The sequence below is a fragment of the Solanum verrucosum genome, unplaced genomic scaffold (genome assembly GCF_900185275.1).
Source record: "Solanum verrucosum unplaced genomic scaffold, falcon-dt-bn FXZP01000103.1, whole genome shotgun sequence".
Taxonomy (NCBI): domain Eukaryota; kingdom Viridiplantae; phylum Streptophyta; class Magnoliopsida; order Solanales; family Solanaceae; genus Solanum; species Solanum verrucosum.
In genome coordinates this window covers 8,368,154-8,395,672 of record NW_026020048.1, presented here as the reverse complement: position 1 = coordinate 8,395,672, position 27,519 = coordinate 8,368,154, and the positions used below count along the sequence as shown (strand labels likewise).

At 34.7% G+C, this 27,519-nt stretch overlaps 4 protein-coding genes and 1 long non-coding RNA gene across 5 annotated transcripts; 2 read left to right on the top strand and 3 right to left on the bottom strand.

The window, feature by feature from the left end:
* Window positions 1-4,193: 4,193 nt before the first annotated feature.
* On the top strand, window positions 4,194-5,371 carry LOC125822590 (uncharacterized). Its single transcript, XM_049502004.1, has one exon. The coding sequence runs from the start codon at window positions 4,338-4,340 to the stop codon at window positions 5,145-5,147; it is 810 nt and encodes a 269-aa protein (XP_049357961.1). The 5' UTR covers window positions 4,194-4,337; the 3' UTR covers window positions 5,148-5,371.
* A 4,404-nt stretch (window positions 5,372-9,775) lies between these two features.
* On the top strand, window positions 9,776-12,247 carry LOC125822586 (transcription factor GTE7-like). Its single transcript, XM_049502000.1, has 3 exons — window positions 9,776-11,416; window positions 11,514-11,694; window positions 11,776-12,247. Exons 1-3 carry the CDS (start codon window positions 9,908-9,910, stop codon window positions 11,862-11,864), a joined length of 1,779 nt encoding a protein of 592 aa, XP_049357957.1. The 5' UTR covers window positions 9,776-9,907; the 3' UTR covers window positions 11,865-12,247.
* LOC125822594 (uncharacterized) lies at window positions 11,445-13,717 on the bottom strand. Its single transcript, XR_007442655.1, has 3 exons — window positions 13,052-13,717; window positions 12,815-12,969; window positions 11,445-11,860 (listed from the first exon to the last, which is right to left on the bottom strand). It is a non-coding gene; the product is annotated as an uncharacterized LOC125822594 (long non-coding RNA).
* Window positions 13,718-17,499: 3,782 nt separating this feature from the next.
* On the bottom strand, window positions 17,500-21,961 carry LOC125822585 (glycine-rich domain-containing protein 2-like). The gene is made up of 8 exons (XM_049501999.1): window positions 21,518-21,961; window positions 20,969-21,086; window positions 20,620-20,874; window positions 19,925-20,380; window positions 18,829-19,367; window positions 18,141-18,342; window positions 17,815-17,970; window positions 17,500-17,716 (listed from the first exon to the last, which is right to left on the bottom strand). Exons 1-8 carry the CDS (start codon window positions 21,673-21,675, stop codon window positions 17,540-17,542), a joined length of 2,061 nt encoding a protein of 686 aa, XP_049357956.1. The 5' UTR covers window positions 21,676-21,961; the 3' UTR covers window positions 17,500-17,539.
* A 425-nt stretch (window positions 21,962-22,386) lies between these two features.
* Window positions 22,387-27,235, bottom strand: LOC125822588 (uncharacterized protein At4g37920). The gene is made up of 6 exons (XM_049502002.1): window positions 27,032-27,235; window positions 26,656-26,933; window positions 26,363-26,528; window positions 24,712-24,956; window positions 22,993-23,180; window positions 22,387-22,916 (listed from the first exon to the last, which is right to left on the bottom strand). The coding sequence occupies exons 1-6, from the start codon at window positions 27,225-27,227 to the stop codon at window positions 22,706-22,708; spliced, it is 1,284 nt and encodes a 427-aa protein (XP_049357959.1). The 5' UTR covers window positions 27,228-27,235; the 3' UTR covers window positions 22,387-22,705.
* Window positions 27,236-27,519: the final 284 nt, after the last annotated feature.

The following is a 27,519-nucleotide window of genomic DNA, read 5'->3' as shown; positions in this document are numbered from 1 at the left end:
GAATTGTTTGATCATTTGACATGGATTCTAATACAAAAAGTCCATCTTTGAGCTAAAACGTTTGTTTTCACATGCTAGATTTGTGATTTACGACTATTATGTGAAGCTTTTCTTTTCGTATCAACAAAAAGGATGTGATCCAGCTGATACCAACGTCATTGATGCAAAGATTTGGAATGAGAGTGAGATGCAAAGTGCAGAAAAGAAAATTTGAATTCATGATGATATTGAGTAATTTAATGATTAGTACATGTGGAAGCTATAAAGGTCGTATATACCTTCAACATACAGCTATGTCTTCACATGAAGCAATAGCACGAATGTTACTTTTATTTTTCTTTTCATATTTATTATGACTTTTTTTTTTCTTTTTTTTACCGCTTCCCATTTATTTTTTTTGCTCGTTGAGAACTCGAGGAGCATGCTTACTACTTGAGCAACCCCTCTCATCTCTTGTTTATGACTTGTGAGAGGAAAGTGTTCTTTCTGGAATTGTAGTAGTGTCTGTGGTGTAGCTTCTATTAATTTTTCTGGTCGTTGTGCTTGTATGCGGTGGGCCAAAAAAATTATGATTTGCATGTGAAATAGAACAAACGAAAAAAGCACCTTTTTGCTTGTTTCACATGCAATGGTAGCTTCAGGATTCTTCCTTTCTTGTTTACAATCAAATTGAACCAAAAAGAAAATGACACATAATAACTGCAGCAGTTGGTAAAAGTATTTTATATATATAATAAGAGTCACCAGCTTTTTTTTATTCCTGGGTACGTCCAGTCACACTTGATAGTTAATTTGTTCGTGTTTATAACGAGTAATATATATTCGTCACCCTTAATAGCAACAATTTTAATAGTCTCGGAGTTTGAATTTTTTTGATATTTTATAGTAATAATATTTGTCACCTTTTTGTCAAGTAGCCAAGAAGATATACACGTACTCTCACAAGTTTGAATTTTAGTAACATCGTGTCAATATTAATGACATTTTTAGTCTATGATCAAGAAGATAATGATTCAAGTAGCTAGTGTCATGATTTTAAATTCTCTCTTAATTATACATGGGGTAGCGGGTAGGGAAAAGGAGAAATAAGGAGAGGATTATGAGATGGGAAATCGATCCTCATCGGTCATCAATAAAAGTGCAGATATACAATCAACTAAACTATTAGGATTTATCTCATAATTTTAGTTACCTTAACAAATAACGATCATACTTGAATTTCCTGGTCCACTTTTGGTTATGTAAAAATGAAAGGAAAATAAATTTAAAAAAAAAGGGAATCGTCATCTTTTCCTTGTAAACTTGTTGAACGAATCGTTAGATTCTAATTTCTAAGTCAATTTGGGTCGAAGATCAAATCTCACAAATTTCACATATCAGACAAAAATATATTAATATGAGATAGTGCAATATTTTCAAACTTTCCTGCTCCATTCAAAGTTTCATATCCACTAATTTCCCAAATTTAAGGACTAAGATTACGGGGAGTTTTTTCTTCTTTCTGAACAACTTAAATTATAGCAGGGAAAAATTAATTTACTGTCCTCTACGCTCCCCAGTAACATTCACACTATCAACTTACTTGATGTTTACATTAAATTACATGAATTTAATTTTGAATTATATCAAATATGAACATTTATTTTTAATACAGTGAATGAATAGAGGAAAGCGTGAGTAATATTCATAAACATTATCTTCAATTTTTATTTGAAGTTTCTAATGGGACAGTTAAAAAGTACAGAACAACTCAAACAATAGTATCATATGTTTGAACTTTAATGATCTCTAGATTACTGCTTTCCAGTTGTCGTCAATAGTACCATTCACTCATTAAATATGAGATTTTCATTACAAAAAAGGACGAACATGAATGTGACAGGATGTAAGAGTTTTCACTTTTTTGGATTCAAGTGTAGGTAAAATCTTAATTCATATTCATACCAAATCATATTTAATAAAATAAAAATATATATATCAATTACGTTATTTTAAATAAAAACAAGTATATGTTCAAATACTTATAATCAAACTATTGGTATAATATAAATAACTTTTTGACAGATAATGAAAAGAGAGGGAAAAAAAACGGAAAATGTAAATGTACCTTTATTGACTAGGAATATTCTAATTTGTGTTAAAAAAGAATGGATTTATATTTTTCTTTTTGTAGTAAAGGCTTTACTCTAATTCACTGACGGCAGAAATTGAGGAAGTGGATTCCACTACTTTAATGTTTTTAAAAGATTAGCTGGCGCTCTTTTTTTCAAATCCTAAACCAATTAACATTTGAGAATTTAAAAGGATTTTTGCTAATCAATTCTCAAGAGTTAATTTGATTAATTTTTAAAATTGAATTGATTTACACTAATACGATATTTTAAAGTTATATTTTTTTTTAAATGTTTAAATTAAATTATTTTTAATTATAATAAGATAATATATTTTTTATATGAAATGCTAACATGATAGAGACGGAGGGAGTAACAAAATATTTTTTATTTTATTTGGTGGAATATAGACTAGATTCAAAGACTAGTTGTAAGATGTTTGGGTGGAGCCTTGTGTTTACGTGGGGCAACGCACGCCCATTTCCCATCAACTGTCCATATCTTTTTGTCTCCTAATTTCTCTTTTTCAATTTTAAATTTCGTACGTCAAAATCTTAGATATCGTTTGAATTTGGTTTACCTTTAATATTTCAAAATTAGTCTTCAAAAACACTTAAAAACAATAATTTGAGAAAATTAGGTCCTGTATGCTATCAGCTTTACAATCAAGAAAACATTCATACTTATTTTTGAAAAACATTTACCTTCCTCAGCGATTATGTGACAATCCTTTAAAGGGACTAGTATATATTAATCAAATATTTGAATTATGATTCGTTTTATGTTAATATTAATAAAGTATTTTTATTATATTTGTAGCTTAATTTTACTAAAAAAAAGTATGCGTGTATTTTCAAAGATTCATTATATAAATAAGTTAATTCACTAAAATATGTCACATTATCTTCAACAAGCTATAAAATCACATACATGTTCTATTGAAGTTAATGTATATAATTGAATAAGGTGATTTTATTAAAAAAAAATTGATGATTTTTTCTTTTTTGGTTTTGTACAAAAATTAGTTTATATTTTGTAATCAAATCTCATTAGAGAAAGGTTCTTTAATTTTTCCAAAGTCCGGAAAAAGAATTTAGGTGAACGAAACATTTGCAAGAATTTCCAAAAGAAAAATCTTTAAAAGATTTCGAAAATAAATGTCATCTAAAATATATCCCATTTGCTACCATAAACGACAAAACTTCATGTCCAGTTGGCAATAGCTGATATAATAATAGAGTACATGAAGAAAATAATTATATTAGTGCATAAACCTTAAATTTTGAATTTGAAGATTGCAAAAAAAATAGTCCTCGTCACTCTTTATTACTATTTTACTTTTGAATGAATGTCAATCAAAGGAACTGTCCACATCATTCTAAAGGAAAATAAATACTCACTCTTCATCTATCAATACTTGTCCACTATTAATTTTACACAAAAAAACTATAATTAAAATAATGATTTTATTATATCACCTTTTAAATACAGTAAATTAATATTTTGAAAAATATAATAAAGAAATAATTATCATTAATAATAAGAATAAATTATAAATTAAGTGTAAAATTATCTATTAATTTAGTGGACAAGTATTGTTGAACATCCCAATAGTAAAGTGTACAACTATTGTTGAAAGGATGAAGTAGTATAAATAGTCTATCCGTTCACTTTGACTTAATCACTTTATTTTAAAATAGATTTTCATTTTTACTTATCACTTTTAATATATTAAGAAAATACAATTATATTTTCTATGTTTTACACTCAGTATTAAATACATTTTTTCTAAATTATTTTTCAATGGTAAAATACATATTTCAATAATTATTTTTTAATGAATATGCCAAGCTAAATAGTGATAAGTAAAAATAAACAAATGAAATATTCACCATTAAACTCTAAATTAAATTCTTAATTCCGATACCATTCTCAGAACAAAAACTCCCCTTATATTTCTCAAATTTGCTAGAGTGGGCCATCACCCGTGGGCCCACGACGCGCAAATCAGTTTCCGTGTGGACCCTCTTAGTAATCCTTTAAAGATCAAACTCTCTAATTCTAAAAGCCCCAACTACTACTATCACTCTACACATGTATCGCCGCACAGGTACTACACTCATAATAATCTCTCTCATCTAAACATAAAAAAAATTAAAAAGAAAATCCCCAAAATACCAAACCCTCTCTCTTCTCGCTTGAATTTTGGCGGCGGCGGCGGCAGCAATGGAGAATCAAAAGGTTAAGCTAATGTGTAGCTATGGTGGAAAAATCCAGCTTCGTCCTCACGATCATCAACTCTCCTATGTTGGCGGCGATACCAAAATCCTCACTGTTGATCGGAACGTCAAGTTTTCCGATGTAGCTGCAAAGGTGAATTGTCTTTGTAATTGCAACGCGGAGGTTTTAATAAAGTACCAGTTGCCTGGCGAAGATCTCGATGCACTTGTTTCTCTTATCGATGATGACGATGTTGAGCAAATGATGGTTGAATATGATCGCATGCAGAAAGTTTCCACAAAACCCGCTAGGTTAAGGCTTTTCCTCTTTTACCCGATTCGTTTACCAGAATCGCCGTTGAATCCGGATTTTTTATTCGGATTCGATAAGGATTACAACCCGAACCCGAGTTCAACGGCAACAGAGGATCTTCTGCAATTGCAATTCCCCGAAAATTCAGGATTGGATATGTCAAAAAATGAGGGAAGCGGAGTGATTGCAGTTCCGAAAATAGTTTGTGGTGACAGCACCAGCAGCAGCAGCAGCTTGTTGGTGAAGAATCATTACACACAAGGGTTACGTGTGAATGGTGGGGCCTATGGTAATGCGGTGCAGATGGTTTACGGGGTACCACTGATGACTGGTGGGTATCACACTGGGTTTGGGCAGTTGGGAGTAGTGGCTGCAGGTGGTGGCCAATACATGGACCAGCCTGTCTACAATTTTGTGCCTGCAGTGACTTCGGTGATGGTCCCAGATCAGCACAAGATGATTGTGTCTACAACTGATACTCTCAGCCGTGAAATCAAAGGTTGATCAGAACGTATCGTAACAGAGGTCATCATATCACCTTCATCCTTTTTTTTTTTTCTTCTTTCCTTTTTTGGGTCAACATTGGTGAATTCTAAAATGGTACATAGAGTAAATAGCGACTGCTTTCTTTTTCCATTGTCATTTACTAAGGTGTTTGTTTACTCTTTGTTATGTGTAATGAATTTTTACCCCTTTTATGGAGTATATGTTTCCCATTATGTACATAATTATCATCATCATCATTCGTTGGAGATCATACAATTTTTCCCCTTAAAAAAAAGCTTGAGGTTGTTTTCTTCTTTCTTTTTTTGATACTTTATGGTGGTCCTATCTGTGGCGACAGCTACGATCTCTTACATATCATTAATGGAGCACTACAACTTTTTCTTGTTCCTGCTTTTCCCTTTAATTAGTAAAGTTTGTTTCTTCGTGAGCTACAAGCTGGATTATTATTTTTCTGTTACATAATTAACTGAGTTTTACAGGTCACTAGAAATGACGATTCAAATTATTGTAGATGATAATGTAGAAATTGTACGCAAAGCTTGTTAACCAATTAAGTAAAGAAAAAAATTGAAGTTATAATTAGGTATAGAGTGGTGATGCAATCATCAGGCCCTAGCTACTTGTAGGTAGGAACCAGGAATGAAACGCAAGCCACCTACTTGCTATCGTATGGTGCAAGTAAATTCTATAGCTTTATTTATCTGTTTTAATATTCAGATCAAGTTTTCCAGATTAGGTAACTATTCTGCTTTCATTAGTCTAACTAATATATGATCAGTGTACAATTTTATTTTTCCAGTTTCAATATTATTTCCTGCATTAGATGGATTCTCTTGATAGGTGACGGGCCCAACTCTGCCTAAGAGTTGGCCTTGTGCATATTTAGGATCAACCCATTAAAATACTGTCCTGAGTACTTCAATTATTCTATCCGTGAAAAACCATGTCAATTGTGTCATCAAATGCGAATATAGACCTGATTAGGCTAATAATTTAAAACAAAGTTGAAGTTTTCCTTTTTAAACAAGTTTAGATATTGAGTTCATTGTTTAAATAGTTATTGAAAAATTGGTGAACTAAGTGATTTGTTATACTAAAATTACTAGCTAATTAATCTTCTGTTATTTCAGTTGAAGGTCTCACTCAAATAAAAAAAAGTAATATCGTATATATTCAATTATTCTTTGATGATGTGGCTTGATTTTTTAAACCAAAAAAGGAAGAAAAAAAAACAAAACCATTTTAATATGAGATAAACATTAGGGTGAGTCATTTAGCAAAGTTGCACTCTATCATTTTGAGATAAACATTAGCAAGGTCTGTCTACCCCTTATTTTGTGGCTTCATTGATAGATGCTGGCCTAAGAGTTCTTCTTCTTCTCTTCTCTTTAGCTGTCCTTTTTGCTTTTATGTCTACAAAAATTATCTCTTTAGTTTTTCCATCATTTATTTAGGCTACGGTTGTAAATAAATAAATAAAAAAAGGAGAGGTAAGAAAGAGAAGGATATTGGATAACTAGACCCTGACCTTTTTGCAATTTTTATTTATGCTTTGTCACAAACAAAATATTCCTTGTGTAACTCACAAGCTGGTTAGTCCATAGAGGTAGAATAACATTGGGGAAATGTTTCCAAAATAATGATTTAGTAGTTGCAACTTCATCTAAATGAAACAATACAATTTAGATGATTATGCATGATCATGTATAACTTGCAGACATGGTTAAGTAATGAAATGAATTTTATTTGAAAGACGCATGTCATTGGTCATTGTTATATTGCACTAGGCCTGGGCAAATAATTTAACTTCCAAAAGAATTTTGAGTATTGAGTTGTGCAGTTTTATAAAAATCTTTCATCCAGAGAACCAACATTGCTTACTCATTTACCTTCATGCTTCTTAATAGCTCTCAGAATTCTGTATTTATGCCTAATATATTAGGCTTCCACCATGCTCAAACAGAAACGGATAAATTGGCAATTAGGTTACTGATTTGCTGTTCATTTAACTACCATTACATTTGCTCTCACTCTTTCAAGTCAATCATGTTTGAACCTCTATTACCAAATTGACTGGGCCTCCTCAAAAGACTTCATCATTTTGGACCTACTAAAGAGAATTAGAAGAAGGTATAAATTATAGGAACCACATATTATAAGTACTAAATAACATCCTATTCCTTCTAGTTTTCTATTTACCAAAAATCCCTTAAAAATAATGTTTGCGGGATACGTAGCATTGTGGACGGGATACATTAGGTTTGATACATTCCACATAGCGGGATACATAGCGTTGTGCACGGGATACATTCCACATAGCGGGATACATAGCGTTGTGCACGGGATACATGCGGGATACATTAGGGTTGATACATTCCACGTAGCGGGATACATAACGTTGTGCACGGGATACATTAGGGTTGATACATTCCACATAGCGGGATACATAGCATTGTGCACGGGATACATGCGGGATACATAGCGTTTGATACATTCCACATAGCGAGATATATAACGTTGTGCACGGGATACATAGGTAAATAAGGGATTTTTGAAAATTTTGAAATAAGTAGGGATAAATGGATATTAAGGTAAGTAAAGGAGTGTAGTTAAGTAATTTGTCCTAGAAGGATTAACCTAAACAACAGCCTACCCCAATCACTTAAACTAAAATATAGCCTCCAAACGTATGATATATATAAGTGTATAATCTTTGTATATCAACTTGAAAAGGTAAACACCAAAACCAAACTCTTTGGGTAAAGATCCAAAAGATAATGGACTCCCGGCCCTTATCTCGCACGCTCATCTTATGTTATGGCCCAATACAAGTGGATTTTCCTTACTCATTCACATTTTTGCCGCTCATAACAAATAAGGCATAAATTTATATTTTCATACCATAATAGGCATAAGTAATGCCCGCATATTACTTACGGAACGTTGCTTAGACTATTGAATGAGCAATCAATAAGATACCATTCAGGCTTCAGCGCATTAAAGAAACAAAATCTCTAAGGCTGTACACTTTTGAAAAATAAAGAAGCAAAGTCTCTTAAGGTTGTACACTTTTGAAAAAAGTTGCTTAGCCTATTTGGACGTCCTTTTTATTGGACTGATAGAAGCAAGTTTGATTATTTTTGCTGCTTCCAATTGTCTTTCACAACACTTTCTGGTGATAAAGTCAATGCTACCTACCCCATGAAGATTTGGTAGGACCAACCTTTCTAATTAAAGCACATTTGGTGACAAACTCCCAATTAGTTGCTATACTTTTCTTGCATAAACTCCTTTTCATTCTATAAATGCACAAAGGTGCCACAAGAAAACCATGTGAAAGGTTAATTAGATATGCCTCTTTGTTTGTTTTGTTTATTGTTTCTTCTTTTGCTTTCCGGATTTATTTTCAATTTTTCCTTCAACAAAGAAAGTGACTTTATATGATGATAGTAACAATTGATCGAGTGACCATATGAGAAATCAATTCTTTGATTTACTTTTCCCAAACTCAAAAAATCAAAAAAGTTCAAAATTTGAAAAAGGAAATGCAATAATATTTAGTTGACGATTTATAAATTTTAATGACATTAAAAAGCAAAAAATAAAATAAAAAAACATCTCTAAGGGATACCTCCACGATATTGAAGTCGCCGGACTGAGCCTATGAGATTAGAGTTCTAGTATGATTACAATTTAACTATACATTCACATTGCCTGGCTGTAGTTTATCTCATTATAATAAAAAATAGTTAATGAAATGAATTATGTGCTAGGTTTAATACAAGTAAATTAAGCAAGGATTATCTACCTTAAGAACATTTAAGTTATTCGACAATTATTTTATAATATACTCCCTCTGTTTCATATTAACTGAATTTTTGAGGCAATGAACACATATTAAAAAATAAAAATAATCAAAAACATAATTTTTAATACGTGTATATCGCCTCAAAAATTCAGTTAATATAAAATAGCGGGAGTATGATTTCACACATTCATCTAGAAGGAAAAAAAACACAAAAGGAAATGTGAAGTGTGATCATGAAAATAATGGGGTGCACATGTGGATTAAATTTTTAGCACCAATAACGGTGCTGACCTGGCAATACAATTAATCAAAAAGAAAGAAAAGATAATCCCGGATTTAGGCGGGTAGAAAGTTCCGCTAAATTTTATAAAGCGCAATAAAAAAAAAAAGAAGAAGATATTTTCGACGGTCGAATGGACCCCACCTAATAATACGTCATCAACTCGCCACCTCACCTCCGAGTTGTAAGGCTCAATTTTTTTGTAATCTCCGAAAACTTGAAACCAAAATTTACTTTTCCCACCAAAAGGCACAAACAGTTGCCTTTATCTATCCCCACGTGTACGTAACGTAAATCTAGGCCGTCCATGACAGGTGGGCAAGGTCAGTATAGTGGGCAGCGTAAAGGATAAATCTCAACCCTATGATTTTCAATCGAGGGCTCATAAACTGCCCGAAACAGAAACAGGGTAGATCTTATTGCCTTTAAGAGGAGATCATGGCCTTCAAGAATTTCATCACTCAGGTTCAAGAGGGTCATCGAAACCCTTACCTTCCCCTTTGCTTTGCTTCTTCTCAATTTCTCATTCGGTGAAGAAATAATTTCTTATATTTTCTCCTGGCGGCAATTCAATTTCCCGGCAATACAGTTATGGGCTCCCGCCATTTTCTCGCCGGAGATAATTGGCGGAGTTTTCAAGCTCTTTTTAAAACAAACCCCTAACCTTCTATGGCATCAGCTGTTTTAACCGGCAGAAATGAACCGCACTGGGATAAACCGAATGCCTATAAAAGGAAATATACAACTAATCCCACTGCTCATTCTCAGCTCCACAGTCGATTCAACCCTAACCCTAACCCCAATTATAACCTTCAAAAATTTTCAACCATGTCCCATCTTCGGCAAGTCAATGATCCACTCCCAAGGGCTGCTCCGTCTCCGGCAATAATGGCTAGCAATAATGTGCCGTTCAATTGGAAACCAAATGCTGTTGATGATGGAACCGACTCATTTCACAGAGTGTATGTGACTTTCAATTTGGCTTCTTATTCGAGAAGCGAGTTGAAGGACCTTAAGAAGAGGCTAAGCTCTGATCTAGATCGGGTCCAAGGACTTCTAGACAGGATCGAAACTCAAGATTTCGTCCCCAGGACATCTTTTCATGCCAGAGAAGTCATACAGCCACCGATGGCACCACCGCCTCAATCGGCATTGCCCCCCAATGTCAGTAGGCAGCATCGCCAACCTGATTTAGTTGGTAAAAAGAGCAAGAAGCACGCTGGAAAAAAGAGACCAAGAACATTAGACTTGGGGAAAGATCCTGAACGGCCAGTAGTGGTGGAAGGCGATAAGTTCTTTGTAAATATGATGAAGACGTGCCGGCAGATATTGGTGAAAATAATGAAGAAAAAATACGGGCGTGTGTTTAATGCACCAGTGGATGTTAAGGGTTTGAATCTTTATGACTATCATGATTTCATCAAGCATCCCATGGATCTCGGAACTGTGAAATCAAGACTGGACAAAAATGAGTACAGAACGCCACAAGATTTTGCAGCTGATGTGAGGCTTACATTCACCAATGCCATGACTTATAACCCAAAAGGCCAGTATGTGCATATTGCGGCTGAGGAGTATCTTGGTATCTTTGAAGAGATGTTCAAACCAGCGTATGAGAAGTATGAAGCTGAGCACCATAAAGTTGCCACTATTATGCAGGTGAATCACCAGAAGAATCTGTCTCAGCCTGCACCAAATGCTAAGCGTCCACCGTTGCCAGTTGTAAAGAAATCAGGATCTGTGCGGTCACATTCCACTTTGTTGAATCAACACCAATCTCATATCCACTCTTTCAGTGCACCTGTTGCACCTTTTTTTGCAACCCCTGCTTCAAAATCTCCTCTACTGCCTGTTGTTGAGATGACTAGGTCAGCTAAGATGCCCAAGCTGAAGGCTAAGGATCCGAACAAAAGGCTTATGACCGAAGGTGAAAGGGACAAGTTAGGGAATGAGTTGCAGAATCTTCCCCCAGAGAATATGGAACATGTCGTGCAAATTGTGAAGAGGAAATTCCCTAATCTTACACAGGATGGGAATGAGGTTGAGCTCGACCTTGAGATCATGGACAATGAAACACTGTGGGAACTGGATAGATATGTTATTTCCCATAAGGAGGCTATGAGCAAGATTGAGAGACCAGGAGTCACAGAAAATGCCGCGGCCGTACTGCTCAACAAGGTAAAGAAATCATATGGCTTTTTTTCCCCATACATTTGTTAAGTAACTCTATATTGTGCCATGTGTGCTGATCACCATGTTGCTTTTTGTAAATAAGTCGCCTGAGAAGGCACCAACACCAGAACATGCAATGCCTGAAATCAAGAAAGTGGACGTTGTGGAGGAGGATGTTGATATTGGTGAGGAAATACCAGGTGAAAACTTTCCTCCTGTGCAGATCGACAAGGATCCAAGCAGCTCTAGCGGCTCAAGTTCTGGCAGTGGTTCTTCTTCCGGTGGTATAACTTTTTCTTTCTTTAGTTCATTCTGGTTAACAAGTGTGATGGTATATTTACTTTTGCCATGGTTAATATTTACAGATTCAGGAAGTTCTTCTGGGAGTGATTCTGATGAGGATAGTGTACAGTCACCTTATGTTGAAGCAGCACAAGAAGCTCCTACAACCTAAGCCATTAATGGGTTTGAATAGTGCTATGGTGCTTCTGTTAGTATTTTCTCTGGCTGCTTTTTGTGCATCTGTTTTAGCAGCACAGAAGATATCACAGTTTGGCTGGGTTTTAGCTTTTAAGAAGTATGACTAGTTCAGGATTAGGAAATTGAGAGGTTTTAGCTAACTACAGAGTAGTGGTAGGTAGGATGTTACAAATGGGGGACCGACAACAAACATTATGGGTTTATTTTTTGCTTGTATACAGAACACCTGCTGATTCAGTGTTTAGTAAGGATAGAAGAAGTAACTTGTACAGTGCAGACTGATGACTGAGTTTGTAGAACAAAGCTGTAGTCTCTATGAACCCCAAGAAGTAATCTCATATGGATCTTCTGTTTCAACTTCTTATTTCTTTACTGCTTTTACTTTGACATTGTTCTCTAGCTCTGATGAAGTGAACACCACTTCTATATGAAAAGACAATCAGCACAAATTTGAAACAGCCAAACAAACATAATACTGATGTAATGTATCAAGAATCCCTGGAACTCAAGCAAATTCAAATTTACCGAATCACCTGCTTTGGGAAAATAAAACAAAAATTTTGTGTTTTGCTGTTCAATATAAGAAGTAATTTTGAGCAACAATTAGTGTTCTGGCTACATTTTTAAAAAGCATCTCTAAGTGCATTTTTCACAACAACAAAAAAATACTTTTAAGCAAAAAATGTTTTTGTTCTAGCTTCTGAAAACAATTTTTACTACTCTCGAAGTACTTGACCAAATATCTCATTTGCAAATGTCTTTTCACTTCATGAAAACCAACTGGCAATATTAGATGTGTGTGGAGAAAGCTCCAACGGATTGGTTCAATGGTCCATAGCCTCAAAAATCATTAAGCCACACTAGTAAAACATCAGCAAAGAAGATTCAATAAGTGTCTTTGCAAGGGAAAAATATGACATATACCTGAACCTTGGTGGAACCTCCTACCACATGGAAAAGAGAAACTAGCTCTTCTAACTCACGAGGCTGCTACGAGACTTCTTGTCTCAGAAATTTGCTCTTTTTGATGCCAAATGCCCGGTGACAGTACTTGCTCCATATTCCATAATTCACTTTACCTGGAGTTGTTTCACTTGTGAGGATAAGAGAAGTGCTAATGGGATATGTTAGTTTTAAAGACTCATTTCAAAGGCTAGAAACCTGGACCAAAGTTTTGTTTGGGTCACTGTTGCTGTTCAACATGCACCCTTCTGTTGAGCACTCCATTGAGCATATGCCTTTTCTTATCCTGTCCTTATGAATGCTATTCATACTGTTGACTTAACCTGTCAACTCTTATTTTTTCACACGAAGAATCTATACCTTTCATTTTTGATAGAATTCAGTTGGATAACCTCCTAGTTGGATCCAACTTGTCATGGTAACAACGGGACTTCAGTTTCCAGGCTTCTGAACTAGTCTGAGATAGCACCACCAAGGAGGAGTTAACATAAGTGATTTAATAGAAACACGTTGGATGACAGGCAACGACATAGCTTCAAAAGTTCTAAATTAAGACCTTGAGAAAATAATACAAGTAATAGATGGAACCTTTAGTTGACACTAAATGAGTTCTCTAATAGTGCCCCAAAAGGGAGGTGGAGAAAGGTAAACTGTAAATCTGCTCAGTCTTTCAATCCTAAATACAAATGTTATTCTGTTATTGAAGAATTAGGAGCCAGTTCAGTGCCTGCCCATCCCAACAAAAGCTGACTATGCATAAGGGATCTTGCAAGCAAGTTCGTAGAAACTGATAGCACCAAGTACCTATTTTGGAGAGTGTATTTATGAAGAGTTGTAAGTCTACAGTTGTTTCCTTCTGAGTGATGCAATGAGTAAGTGACAAAATGGATAACATTATTCACAACCAATAGAGTTCTGAATATAGGATATCCTGGACCATCACGATATTTACTAGCAAAGCCCTGCAGATAAAAAACCAGAAAAGCATTTCCACTAATCAATGCAGTCAACACACATCTTTAAACTCCATGAACTGCTCCCGCTCCCAAATCCTAAAGACTATAGGCACTGTGATTACAAATTCATTTCATATTGGTCTCACAAATCACATCAAGCAAGATGTTTATTCACTGAAAAGCCCAAAATTACATAGTTTTCTTGCTTGTTTGAGTAATAGGAAGAAGATTTTTCAATCCTGCTAAAAATATGTAGGATTTTCAGGAAAACAAAATGACATTCCTTTGATCAGAAATAAAGAGACATATCAAAATCTTGATGGTTGAAACCGAGATAGACAGGAGAGGAAGTTGCCAACTATCAAACACATCCCCTACCAAAAGTTTAGGAGTGATAATACTTATATACAAGAAAGTTATGAAAGGGCATGGATACTTCTGGCGACTGGAATGTTGAAAACATAGTAAATATGGTCAGCTAACCAATATTTGCAATACCCAGGTCCAAATTTTCATGGGCATTGTGGGAAAACCCTGTATATGCTTACTGTTTGATGCAAATAAGATGCCGCACTATTGCAGTTAATATTAAGGGGAGATTTACAAATCGAAACCAGAAATTTCTTCTGAAATATGTATTTGTTAATAACTGGCAACTTAATTTAGTTGACATACAACGTGACTTATGAGCGTTCTTGTCTGATTATGCCTTTTTGTTATATACTGTATATACCAGGCAATACTTTACAGTGAACTGTTTTTTCACAAAGCTGTTTAAACTTTGCGCAACACATTCAAATACACTTCTACACAGGGGCGGAGGCAGCATATACCTAGGGGGTTCATCCGAACACCCTTGGCGGAAAATATTAATATTTATACATGGTTAAAATTATTTTTTAGGTATGTATAATAGATGTCGAACCCCCTTCCACTAGTTCGTGTGTTTACTTCTCAGATTTTGAACCCCCTTATTAAAAATTCTGGCCCCACCACTGCTTCTACATGAAAGTAAATGATGCTAATGGGAAAAATAATCACTACACAGATCGACTGCAGTTGTTAGTATGCTGAGTCAATACATATACTGTTGATGAAGAGAACCATGTAAAATGACAAGAAGTTAGACCTGCTCAAAGGTAGGAAATGGTAAAAGGATTTGTTCAAGATGTCTAGAGATAGAATAGATCCCCAACCTATCTTGTGATAAGTATCTAACGTCAGCAAAGGTCATAGTTGAATTTGTCAATCATAATGGTTTCTCTTAGGAACAGAAGCAGAAAATAGGTAAATGAAATTTTATGAGTCCATAGCTTCTAAGCTGAAGAATGAAAACATCAGGAAGGGAGTTTTCTTCTATAAGAATAAAACAAATACTAGGCAGATTAGGCTTATAAACTTGTTAAAAAGACTTCTATTCATATTTCCATTTCTCAACCTTCTACTCCAACATCTGAGACAAAGAGACCATGATGACCCACATAATAACATAGGTAACTGGACTACAAGGAACGAACCAACCTGAACAAACTTCAATTTCTCAGAACACTGGAATGACTGGGCCTTTGAAATCTATGATACTGATAACCTAATCCTATTCTAAGAGAATTTGTTGATTGGTATCAAGCATGTTATTGAGCCACTTTGACATTTTTCACTTTACCCTTTAGTTCTTTCCTGTGTTGCAACAAAACTCAAATAAGACTCATAAATTTTACTCATACACGCTTCATCTAAATTAAGAACCTGTTCCATCTTAGCTTTCAGAATGACACTGCCAAAAATATATTGTTCACGAAAATCCCACATGTAGTCTTCCTCATTTAGTGCTGGCAAGAAACAAAAAATTATGGAGTCATTCAATCCCAGGAAAGCACAGATTTATAGAACTAACTAGGAAAAGATAGATTCCGGATTAGAAGTGAAAAGTGTTTGCTATTCCCTCAAGTAAAACATAGCATTCAGATTTATTTGAATGAGGTGAGACAAATCAAGGAAATTTATGATGTCAAAAACATCATGTATGGTCGACATGACCAAACTACAGAATCGTAGTTACACTTGTTGGATGGTAACAAGATGCTTCAGCAGCATCATAAGTACCTCTTTTGTCAACCATGTACTTTGAAGGGAGTAAGATCCTTCTCAATCCATTAGATCTTCCACTTATTTTCACGAACACTGAACATAAACAACCTACGAACTAGTCTCAAACCCGTGTTCCGAAATCCCGAATGGGTTGATGATTTCTGAACACGTTTAGATATTATCTACTGTCATTGATAAAATCAGATGGAAACACTGCTTTGGCCTTGAATCAACCAGTTCTTTTTTTCCCCTCAATTTCAACAACAATTTAACTATAAAAGTTGTAACTCATACTACATTTATTTAAAGTCTAATTACGCCATAATTCACCGCAGTTAACCTTCTCTGAATAAAACACCTCCATCTGTTTGGGAAGGAGAGATTGTTATGTAAGATAATAGAAGCTAATTAATGTAAAATTAGCATGAGTCATGGGAAACTCGTCCTGGGTGGATCACAGATCATTGATGAACACCATATCACATTAGATCCGTGACAGAAGAACCTAAAGCTTACAAAAAGGACTAAATACTTTAACACCAATAGAGAAATTAGCAGATCGCATGGTAAAATCCTCAAAAAGGAGTAGATGCAGGAAAACATACCTTAAATTTGACTTGACGCTGCAAGAAAAATTCCACATGAATCTCCAAATCAACCTTCAAAAAACTATCTACTCTACATATCTAAAATCAAATGACCAAATAGAACTCTACAAATAGATGCTTGATAAAAGCTATATCCAGCTCACGCACAACATAAGGTGGAAAATTTAATTTAGTAGTCATTTATTTATTTTAACCAATTAAGTAGAAATTTTCATTTTCGTAAACTGAAAACAAAACAGATTACGCATAATCGAAACCTGATTTTCCTCATCACTGATATTAGGTAAGGACCATTTTTAAGATAAAATTTTCTTGTGTGTGGTGGAATTAAACTGACTGAATTTTATTTTATTTTATTTTCTCTAGCCTCTTGTTCTTCTGCTGACGGCAGAAATAAGGAGGAGCCTATGTGGATTTATAAATTGTGATATGATAAGTAAGAAATGTCATAGAAGAGATACTATGTAAATTGGAAAATTATTACCTTAATACTCTCATGTGAATCATTTATCTTGCGTTAATACCATAGTATCGTACATATATATATATAAATTTTTTTTAATTATATTATAACCATGTATATATATATAAAAATAAATTAGAGTTAACAATCCACCAGTACGATTATGGTATCTTTAATACAGTATACATTTGCCTCTGCTGTCATATTGGAAAAGAGAAAAACACATCATGAAAGTGAATTGCAAGTTGTATTATACATGTCAGCTACGAAACAAGGTTAGCTAATGCTTTACTACACATTCAGTTCCCACTTTGTTAAGTGTGTAGGGCAGGGCCGAGCAAGTCTTTATTTTAATTTGTTTATCTTAAGTATTATTTATATAGTTAAAAAGTATTTTTTTTCAATCATAATAATTTTAAATACTTTCAACTCCTTTACAATTTACAACTACTCCCATGTAAATGATTTCCGTCATACCAAATGCAAGAACTGCCACAGCCTCCACTGTTTGCACCTCCTTTTGCGACCTCTACATCCACATATATAGCATTGCCTTATGAGCAACACAAGTTCAGACTACTTCTGTTGTCCTATTCATTTGGCATGCATTAGTTTCTTCAGTTGAAGTATTCTTATCCTTCAAATTGTTGCCAATGCTCAGCAAGTTACTATACCCTTCCTTTCTCAAAATATCACCTAGTATAAAAGCTGTTATTATCACAGGCAAGAATAGCCACTCTTCTTTGACCTGATTTTTCAAAGAAACATGTGCAGTCAGGCAGATGTAAACCCATGTTTTCGAAATTGAAACAAGTAATGTACTGTAAATGAATATTATGACTTTACATTGACAACGCCAGATTTTAAGTCGAGCAACGCCAGTGCCTTTCCGTATGGGTGCTCTGAAGAGAATTCAATTGCTGTCATAAAATCATCTTGATTTCTTCGCTTTGCACAATGCTTGTGCTCATAATCCAATTTTTGACCAGGGAAGAACTTTACCTGTGAAATGAGTAAGGAAACTGTATATTATGGAGAGCAAAGACCACGTGAACTTGTGAAAAAAAATCAATCATTCTGTCGATGAGTGAAATTAAATAGTGGCAATCTTAGGGACATGTAATGAACTTGTTTATAATAAAATTTGGAAGGAATAGTGGATGAACACTCACAATCCTGGAACCACCAACCAACTCCAAAAGGTAACCGTCATCGCCACTGCAAGTTTGAAATTTGAGGGACCAGTGGGAATCCAACAACAACCACTCTTTCCCAACTAACTCAGCAAGAGTATGCGTCTCACCAGCCTTGTTGATGCCGATCAACTCCTTTTGCAATATAGAGCCATTCATTCTCCTTGATTTCTTGGATTTCCTGCAGTCAAGTCATGAATTTCAGGAGAATAGATGAAGTTCAATACAGCTGATTGTTTCAAACTGCAAGAAGTAGAGGTGACAACAGTTTTTAACTTTTCTTAATTCACCGAGTTCAGTGGAATGGTAGAAGTGCTTAGAACTCTCACTTAAGTCAAAACAATTACAGTATTTCCACACGCTTTCAAATAAGATGGTCCCCTTCCACAAATCAAAGTGTTAGGCTTGATTAAAAACATAAAAAGGATTTACTCCTAAGTTCATTTTAAATAAATAGTAATTTTCTCAATATTTTAATGGTGATGTTAAAGGTTACCGATCTGTTAATATATGACCAACACAAGATGTTACAATCAATTGAACGTTAATCTTGAATTAGAGGTAAAAGAAAAGTAAAGCTGATATATGCACAACCAACGTGCATATACATGAGAAAGTCAAGAAACTAGAACAACACTAACAACAAAGTATACCAAAGACTACATACCTCATTTGTAGGCTAATGATCTCATCACCAGCATCATCAGTGACATGAGTCCAATTCTTTGCATCCTGAATCCTTCCACGAAATGTGAAAAAACAAGAAATTTTTGAGAATGCTCGGGAGTAAACCATGTGAAACACATATGGTGCAGCACTAGGTGTTGTAACTGATACAGCTACTTGTATACGGATTGGTTCCAATGCTTCTATTTTAGTGCTTGGCACAACTTCCAGCCATTTTTCCATTGTGAGTTGTGAAGCTGGGCAAGTCAAATCTTCTAAAGAGAGGGGAGTAGAACCTATAACTTCAACAGATTTTGAAATCGGCAAACCATGAGATGACTGGGACATGAGTTCTAATAGAAGATGTCCACAAGGTTCACATTGGAAGTAAGCAACCTGCTTTTCCCCACTCTCAGACAAAATTGTAAGTTTCTTTTTTGCATTAAAGATTCTATCAGGCTGTGACTTGCTAAAGAAAACAAAGAAGTCTCCCTTGTGGCCTTTGGGTAAGTTTCTTATGCCTATGATCTCCAACATGACCTGTAAAAATAGTTGCTAAAAGTTACAAATTTTGAACATCACATGGTTCAAAGCTAAGATCAGTTTAACAGATGATAACTATATAAGGTATGGATGATAAAGAACCTAATAAATAGCAATAGTTCTATCAAAGACGTTGAAGATTGAGACAGAAGAAAAGGTTTATTATGTTCTGTTGTTGGTGATCAAGCAATCGAGGTTGCACAAAAATGCATTGACCCAATGCCAAGATAACAAAATAAGATAGAGAACAACAGGCTTAAATTTCCAAAAAAGTTCAAAGTTTTAATCAAAGAATTGATGTCCTATTAAAGTGGCATGGAACGTATTGGTTACTATATGATCTTCAACTCTCCTTGCAACCTGATGGATGGCAATAAGTCAAATTTTGTTTGGTCATTGCATACTCCAGATCCCCTCTTTATATTGTCTTTTAAGATATAGTGGTAATGGATTTCATTGAATGTATATACCAAATTATATCAATAGTCCCAACAAAATAAAAACAAAAGCAAAACAGGCTTTAGAAACAACTGGAAAGGGATTCAGAAATTTACGTCCAAAATTTTCATCTCTGGAAGATGAATTATCTTGTGATCCACATGGAATGTATCTGCCTTCTTGGTCACGGGATTGGAGGGGTAAGGACAACTTCTTAGAGGAGATGGTGTATTTCCTCTATACATTGCACCTGCCCTCCAATATCTTAACCCATACATCTCCTCCCAAAACTTGGTAGTTCCAGAAAACCCAGTATCCAGCTTCTTCCCTTTTGTTCTGTCTGAATCTGTATCATCATGATTTAACACCTTACCCATAATATCAACAAGGTCTTTACAATAAGAAATAGGATGTAACTGATGAGTGTGCCAGATAAGGTCAATGTCATAAGTTGGAACAGAGAAGCTATCAATTGATCTTTCTTTGTTTCTTCGGATTAAGTGTAAGAAACCCTTGTATCGCGCCACAGCTCCATCAAGATAGACCTCGCTGGTCATGTGGGGTCTAGACACCTGGACGAAATACATGATATAAGACCGTAAATAATGTGTACTATTACTATACTAGCAAGTCTGAACAATCCGGTATCAACAAAAAGATCAGAAGAAGATATTCTAACCTATACATCAGTACACTATATTCAAAGAAAATTATAAGAGAAATTAAAGTTTGTGAGCTCTCACAAACTGTATTTCTTAATTGTTCAGCCTGTCCTTTACTTAAGTAAAAGTGTGTGAATCCTCTTACTCACCTGGTAGAAGAAGGGACTTTGCCTTTTAACAGCAGAGACCAGATCATAGGTACTGCACTTTTCAGATTTTAGAATTTGTGCAGGGTTATTATCTGAAAGAGCTCTTGCTGAATCCAAGTCATAGGGTTCATTTGGATACAAGTGTTTCCAAGTCTCTTCTGTTTCCATTTGTGATATTCCTTTCAAGGAAGATACAATGTTATGGTTGTCAAGAATCCTCCCATATAATTCCTCGCAATCAGTTTTGTATCTAATCTGCAAAGACAGAATAACCACTCCAAGTGTCATAAAAAGCACTCAGTCAGAAAGGTAAAAATGGAAACAAATGTTTAATAGTTCAGAATCCTACAGGATTGAGCCTGTGACAATGCCAAATCCATTCACAATCAAGGGGAACAACCAAAGGTCCTTCAAAGAAGGGGCAGTCTGAGTGTTTTGCCAACAACGGTAGCCAACACGAATAGTACCTGAAATGGGGATTTTCATTAGCAAGTTTCTCCAAAATAAAGAAATCTGAAATACATGAATCTGGGTCAGATGCCCAAGATAACAGAAACAATCTCACGTCCTTTTCAAGGATCACCGAACATAATACTATGCAATATGAGCGAGAAGCAAACAAACTTCAAATCTAAAATTTCAAGATACCATTTTTCACTTTGAAAATAAATAAATAAAAAAAACTTAAAACTTTTTTCAAATTTCACAATTTTCACGGCCAAAGGGACCCTAAATCATTATCCAACATAATAATCAAAATATTGCAACATTAACTGTTATTAGTATTACTCCAAGACCATAAGACTAAAAAAATATCTAATACAGAAAGCTTTCTGAACAAGCAGTAAAAATCATTAGCTAAGATGCTGATACTGATAATTTCAAATTTGGGGATTACCTATAAATTGCTATATCCAAACCAACGCCTTCATTGAGCCAACGATTCCTATCAATGGTAGCAAGAAACTCAAGTTGCTGTTTGGCTGCAGCAACAAGGTCAACATTTATCACAATCTTCTGTGCTTCATTCCACTCCAACTGCTGCTCCATCTCCATGGTTTCTTCCTCCACAAGCTACTGAGTTGACAATACAATCGATAAATTGCAGAGATATATGTTTTTAGCAGAAAAGTCAAGACAAGTCGCCACTTGGAAAAAGTTAATTGAGAAGTAAACTAATGATCGCCGGACAACTCTACGGAAACAGCGACTCTGTTTTTATATTGTCAAAGAGTTTGGACGTATTCAACGTTCCAAATTTTCATAGATTTTGCTGAGTAACTTCAAGGAAAGCTTCGAGTTTGAACATCAATATTTATATATTAGCATCTCTCCGAGGCTCGTTTGGTTTGGGAAAGATGTTGTTATCCATTGTTATACATGCGACATAAAATAATCTAATCCAATAAAACATGAATAAACTTATTCTAAAATTAATTCGAATTTAGCCAGTTGTTAGTGTTAAAAATATTTACTTGTCTATTTTTACAAATTAAAAATATATATATTATTTTTATTATTAAATAATTACATAGAATACTAGTAATTAAATTCATTTTTTAAACATAATTAATAAAATCAATTAAGCTAATTTATTAAATAATTACATAAAATACTAATAATTGAATCTAATATAGAGAACTTCGAGCATGTTTAACATTATAAAAAAATTGAAATACAATTTGAAATTTCGAAGAATTTGAGATTTGAAATCATGATTGGATGATGAAGTTGAATTTGTTTTTTTTTTTTTTTTGCTGTTGCAAATTTCATAAATAAATGTTGATTTGAAATCACGCTCCCAACTCCAATGGCCAAACACTTGTTAAATATAAGAAGCTCTCTATCACAAGAGAAAATTACAAGAAGTGATCGATCACTTACATAAAAGGGAAAACACCTCTTTGCTATTTCTACAAAACCAACTATACATAATGGCGTCACTATTGCAGCAACCAGCCAACCATCCTACTGCATGCTGAGAGATGCATAAATCGCCAAAGAAAACAAATTTTGAGCAGAGAACTGACAGTGAGCAATAACATAAATTCGCGGCAAGCAACAGATACGCCGGTGGACTGGGTTGTCATATCACAGTTTCTTCTGGTTGTGAATCTTTTTCTGTATTAGCTTCTTTTTCCAAATATTCTGCTTCAACTGTCTCCTTCAGAATGGAAAGTCTCTGAATGACCATAGGTTGATCCAACTGCTTGGCTTCTCTAATTTCAGTCTCTTCTTTATTCATGTTGTATGCATCAAGCATGATTTTGATCCACTTGTGCAGCTCTTTTGGACTTCTGCTCCACACAAGAAAGCATATAAGATTTCACTTTTGAGTCTTAATAAATGTGCATGAAAGCACTAAGCTCTTACGTGTATATAGCATTAGGATCCTTGGCATCATGTTCATGACCAGGGCTGAAAGCTGTTGCCAATGCTGAGAATCGCTCTTCAGGATCTGTGATGTTTAGCAAGTACTTAAGCAGCTTTATTTCTTTTGGTGCCATGCTCCTTAGACTACTCTGTGTAGCTTTGTATAGACGATGCATTATCTCCTTTACCTACACCCATATGCCAGCATCAGCTCAATAAACTATCTGGCACTTCCAACTAAATACAAGATTCCATCAGAGAGAGAAATTCAAGCACAAGATAGAACATAATTAACAATTGGGACAGATATGATTCAAATTTAAAGTACTCAAGTCACATTGGCATATATAGTTAAAGAAAATGGGGAAAACAGAAGAACATCTAGAATAAAGCTACTGCTAACATTTCCAGGATAATTTGATAAGAGGACTCTGCAAACTACTTGTGCAAACGTGGTGAACAGAAGTTAATTATAACATAATTTCATCTGAATGTCATTGTTTCATTTCTACCGCTGAGGTAGGGTAAGGTCAGCATACACTCTACCCTCTCCAGACCCACTTTGTGGGATTAAATTGGGTATGTTGTTGTTGAGTTGAGTGTCTTCGTTTCATTACAAATAAGAAACTTCCAGTTTTACAATTATATTCGAGTACTCCCTTCTGCCCCCTTCAAATACAATAATAAGAAGAAAAAGATCAAGACACAAAATTTAATTTATGAAAATTGAGAAAGAGTTAATTTACTTAATTGGGAACCAATAGGATATAATGGCCCTCAATTATGAGTTAGCTTCAGGGATGAAGTTCTAAACTTTCTTAACAATATGGTAATACTCTTCGCCTCCGATGTTATACTGCTAATGTTTTTCTTGTATATGAGCTACAAGTGCTCATAAACCTTCCCCAACGTAGTATGTTACGTGATGATTTCACTGGCATAGAATTTTGACATGTACATCATAGCACATGGAAAGTGTGTCATAAATCAAAAACAGAATTGAGTAATACTATTCACAACATATAAGAATATAAGCAACTGTACATCCATCGTCAGGTCCCAAAAAATAAAAGCAGTCCTATTTTATTTATCAAAAAAAAGGAAAAAGGGAAAAATGAGATACTAAATGGAAGATCCAAATAGCAGTGTCAAATGGTTGGAGTGACTTAACAAGAAAAAGGGTAGACTTCATAAGTGGTTCATGACCAATACACCCAATGTATGCTTGGATTAAAATGGGTTTAGAAACTAGTCATAGTCCCACTTAAGTTTGGGATCATCACAATTTCATGAGTCAAACATGGGTTGAATTTTGTCAGGCTTGGATGAGTTAAAAAAGATTTGAGTCAATAAACGTAACATGACCCAACTGACCTATAACCCAACCCACCCAACTTAAGTTTGAATATGCTATGCTTTTATAACCAAAATCAACACCTCTAATAGTCCACAAGGCCATAATCCACCAATTCATATATTCCAATATCAAAAACCATGATCTGAAGCTACTTATTTAACATCACAATAACAGAAAAAGTAATTCAAGAATCTTTAAGTGCTTAAAACGAATATAATCATACCATAATATGGTTAGGTCGATAACTCAGTTAAGATCCTTGATATATGATGAAAATCAGCATTTCTCTTCAAGAAATAGATCAATGGAAAAATCTTTGTGCTCATGTCTTTGTGAATCAAATGGACTACAAATGTCTGTACCTCATTTCTCATTGTAGAGGATTCTTTTGCTGAAGCCCAAGCACCATTTATCAGCAGCACCAAAGAAGAGTCAAGTTCTTTACTCTTGGCAAGGCTTTTAATCTTGTCACATGCTGCATCCACTGATGGAGAGTTCAAGATGTCATCGAATTTGGCCTGGGCAGTATCTAATGTTCCCACAATCTCCAGTGTGTTGTCATAAGCACTGACTGCAGACAAGCATCTAGTCCCAAGTCTGGCAAATGCTGCTCAATCAAAAAATCACAGAGAATGACATCGTGACATCACCACTCAATTTCTAGTTGCTTTCCAGTTTTCTTTTCAAATTATACATTTATCCATCCATAACTTGAGAAATGTATCAAAGATCATTTCAAACGTCGTGTAAATCTGCTTCATGATTGAACCCAATAGTTGGATTATTTGGATAAGAAAGTAGTGTACAAATCACACTTCATTATTGAAAGATGAAAAGACAAAAAGAAAAGACTCCTGCCTTTTATATTGCATAAATTACTTAAAGGGAGCCATGGAGCAACTATCATAAAGATTCTGATTGACTTCAGTTTACAGGGTTCAGCTTTGAGATATCTAATCTTGATTATGAATAAGGAAGCATTTAAAGGATACTGGTGAAATTAAGACTATCTTAGACAAGATAATCTTTTGTAGAAACAGCTATCCTCAGTAAGATACTTGTTACTATAGGCAACAAACACATCACAATTTTTCAAATCACAGAGATCGATGGTTCTCATTCCAAACTTTCATCAGTGATATGCCAAACAAATGGCATGCTCTTTATCAAATTAAAAAAAAAAAGGCATGCCCATAAAATACTTCCTAGAACAAACACGACTTCAGCATAAGAGTAAAGAAAAAAGGACTTGTGAGAGGCTGATCAGTGTTGTCAAAGGCGAAAGACCAGAAACACTGGAAGTGTCTCTTGGGACATAAACCGCAAATCACAATTAAAGTGAGCGCCTTGGTGAAGAAAGGCACAAATGAGGAAATTTTTTAACAATATATGTAATGGAAAGTCCAAGAAAGTGAACTACAATTAAAAGAAATATATAAAGTAGAAATGGTGTCAGTTAAGTTCAAAAACAATTTTAAACTTGTATTTCAAATGCAAAGACGCAAGTTTAAGCTTCTCAACTTTAGGCTGGTCAATATCTATCTCATTCTGAGTTCTTAACTTCCTACCTAAGCTCCGTGCAATGACATATTCATCCATAATGTTCCCTTAACAATTGACATATCATATATCTAGCTATATTTATCTTTAAGGTTTCCTTCTTTAGAACAGAGCCCATTGGCATTGAGGCACACATCTTAATGACTTAATGCTTGCACCAAAGCACCACATAGGCGAGACAAAATTACCAGTCGAGTTCCAGGGCTTAAGCAGCCCTGCAATGGTTTTTTAACAACACAGAAGCTAATAACAATAATCCTTTGCAACCTCAGCTAGTTTAGTTTGAACTCGTATGCCATAGTTTGTTTTATTTTCTCAGAAGAAATGTTCAAAATGCAACATGCTGCAGAACAGTTTTGATTCTCTTCCTCTCACAAGTCACAACAACAACATCCCATTACTAGAACCATCAAACCTATAAGAACAATAACACCATGAGCAAAGACACTTTACCATCTCGGTCCTCCAAGCTGTTATAAGTTTCTGAAAGCAAAGTCAGATGCCGAAAGAATTCACCATTGAAGTCCTTGCGCCTCTTTGTAACAATTGCATTCAAATCCCTCGGGTTATCTTGTATCTCTTTGAGAAGTTCAGTATGCCTTTCCATTTCATCGTCAATCTGCAATGTCTAATTCTTGATCAAAAACAATTTGGGAATATATAAAGGTAAAGTCCTTTCAAAGTAAAATAGACTTCTCATTTTTCAAGCTTAAACGAAAATATGCATTAAAAGAAATTCATCATACCTTCCTAACTTTTCTAGCCAAGCTAATTAATTTTTCCTTCAATTGAGAATCAACTACTGTGTCAGCTCGGGTTCGACACCTACTGTAAAATCTATCCCCGTACTTCCTCCATTCTTCTCTAAAAACTATGTATTTTCTCCAATCTTTTGACTTGGGTTTTTCATATAGGAACAAGTCAATCATTTTATCACAAAACTGAGTAATTGTATACCCCTCAGCAACTTCAACATCAGCTTCTCCATCTACTTCCGCAGTAGATACACCACTGGCCACCACCTCTAAACAAGAACCATACAAAATACTTATCAATCAAGAAAAGTGAAATAAAGGAAAAAAAATAAGATACCAATACAAGAAAAGACGACAAAGTAGTTACTAGTTGTGGGGTTCTTGGCACTTGTTCTAATTGGTGTTCTTGATGCTGATTTCTTGGAATTCTCCAAAAGCATGGCCAAAGATTTGGATGAAGATAAGGGTAATACTGCATTGGAAGGTGAAAAGGGGGTGTGAAAAAGAGAGAGATTTGTGGTGGCGGAGATTGATGTCTCCAAGCTGTGGAAACGGGTCATCATTCTGCACTATGCTGAGACGAAACTCCAACAATGACTGATTCTTGAATCTAGTCTGTAGATAAGGCATGCTTATGCGACGTCGTTTTTATACTACACTTGCTAAAACCCTTGTAAAACCCTCTAGTTTTTCTATTTTTTTTTCTTTAAACCATTTGTATTTTGAGTAATTACCAATCTACGTCGTTTTATTTTGTCAAAACATGACACTATTATTCAAATATTATTTTAATTTAATTTTTAAAATAATTTGATATCCAGGTCAGTTTTCGTATACATTAACTAACTTCACATG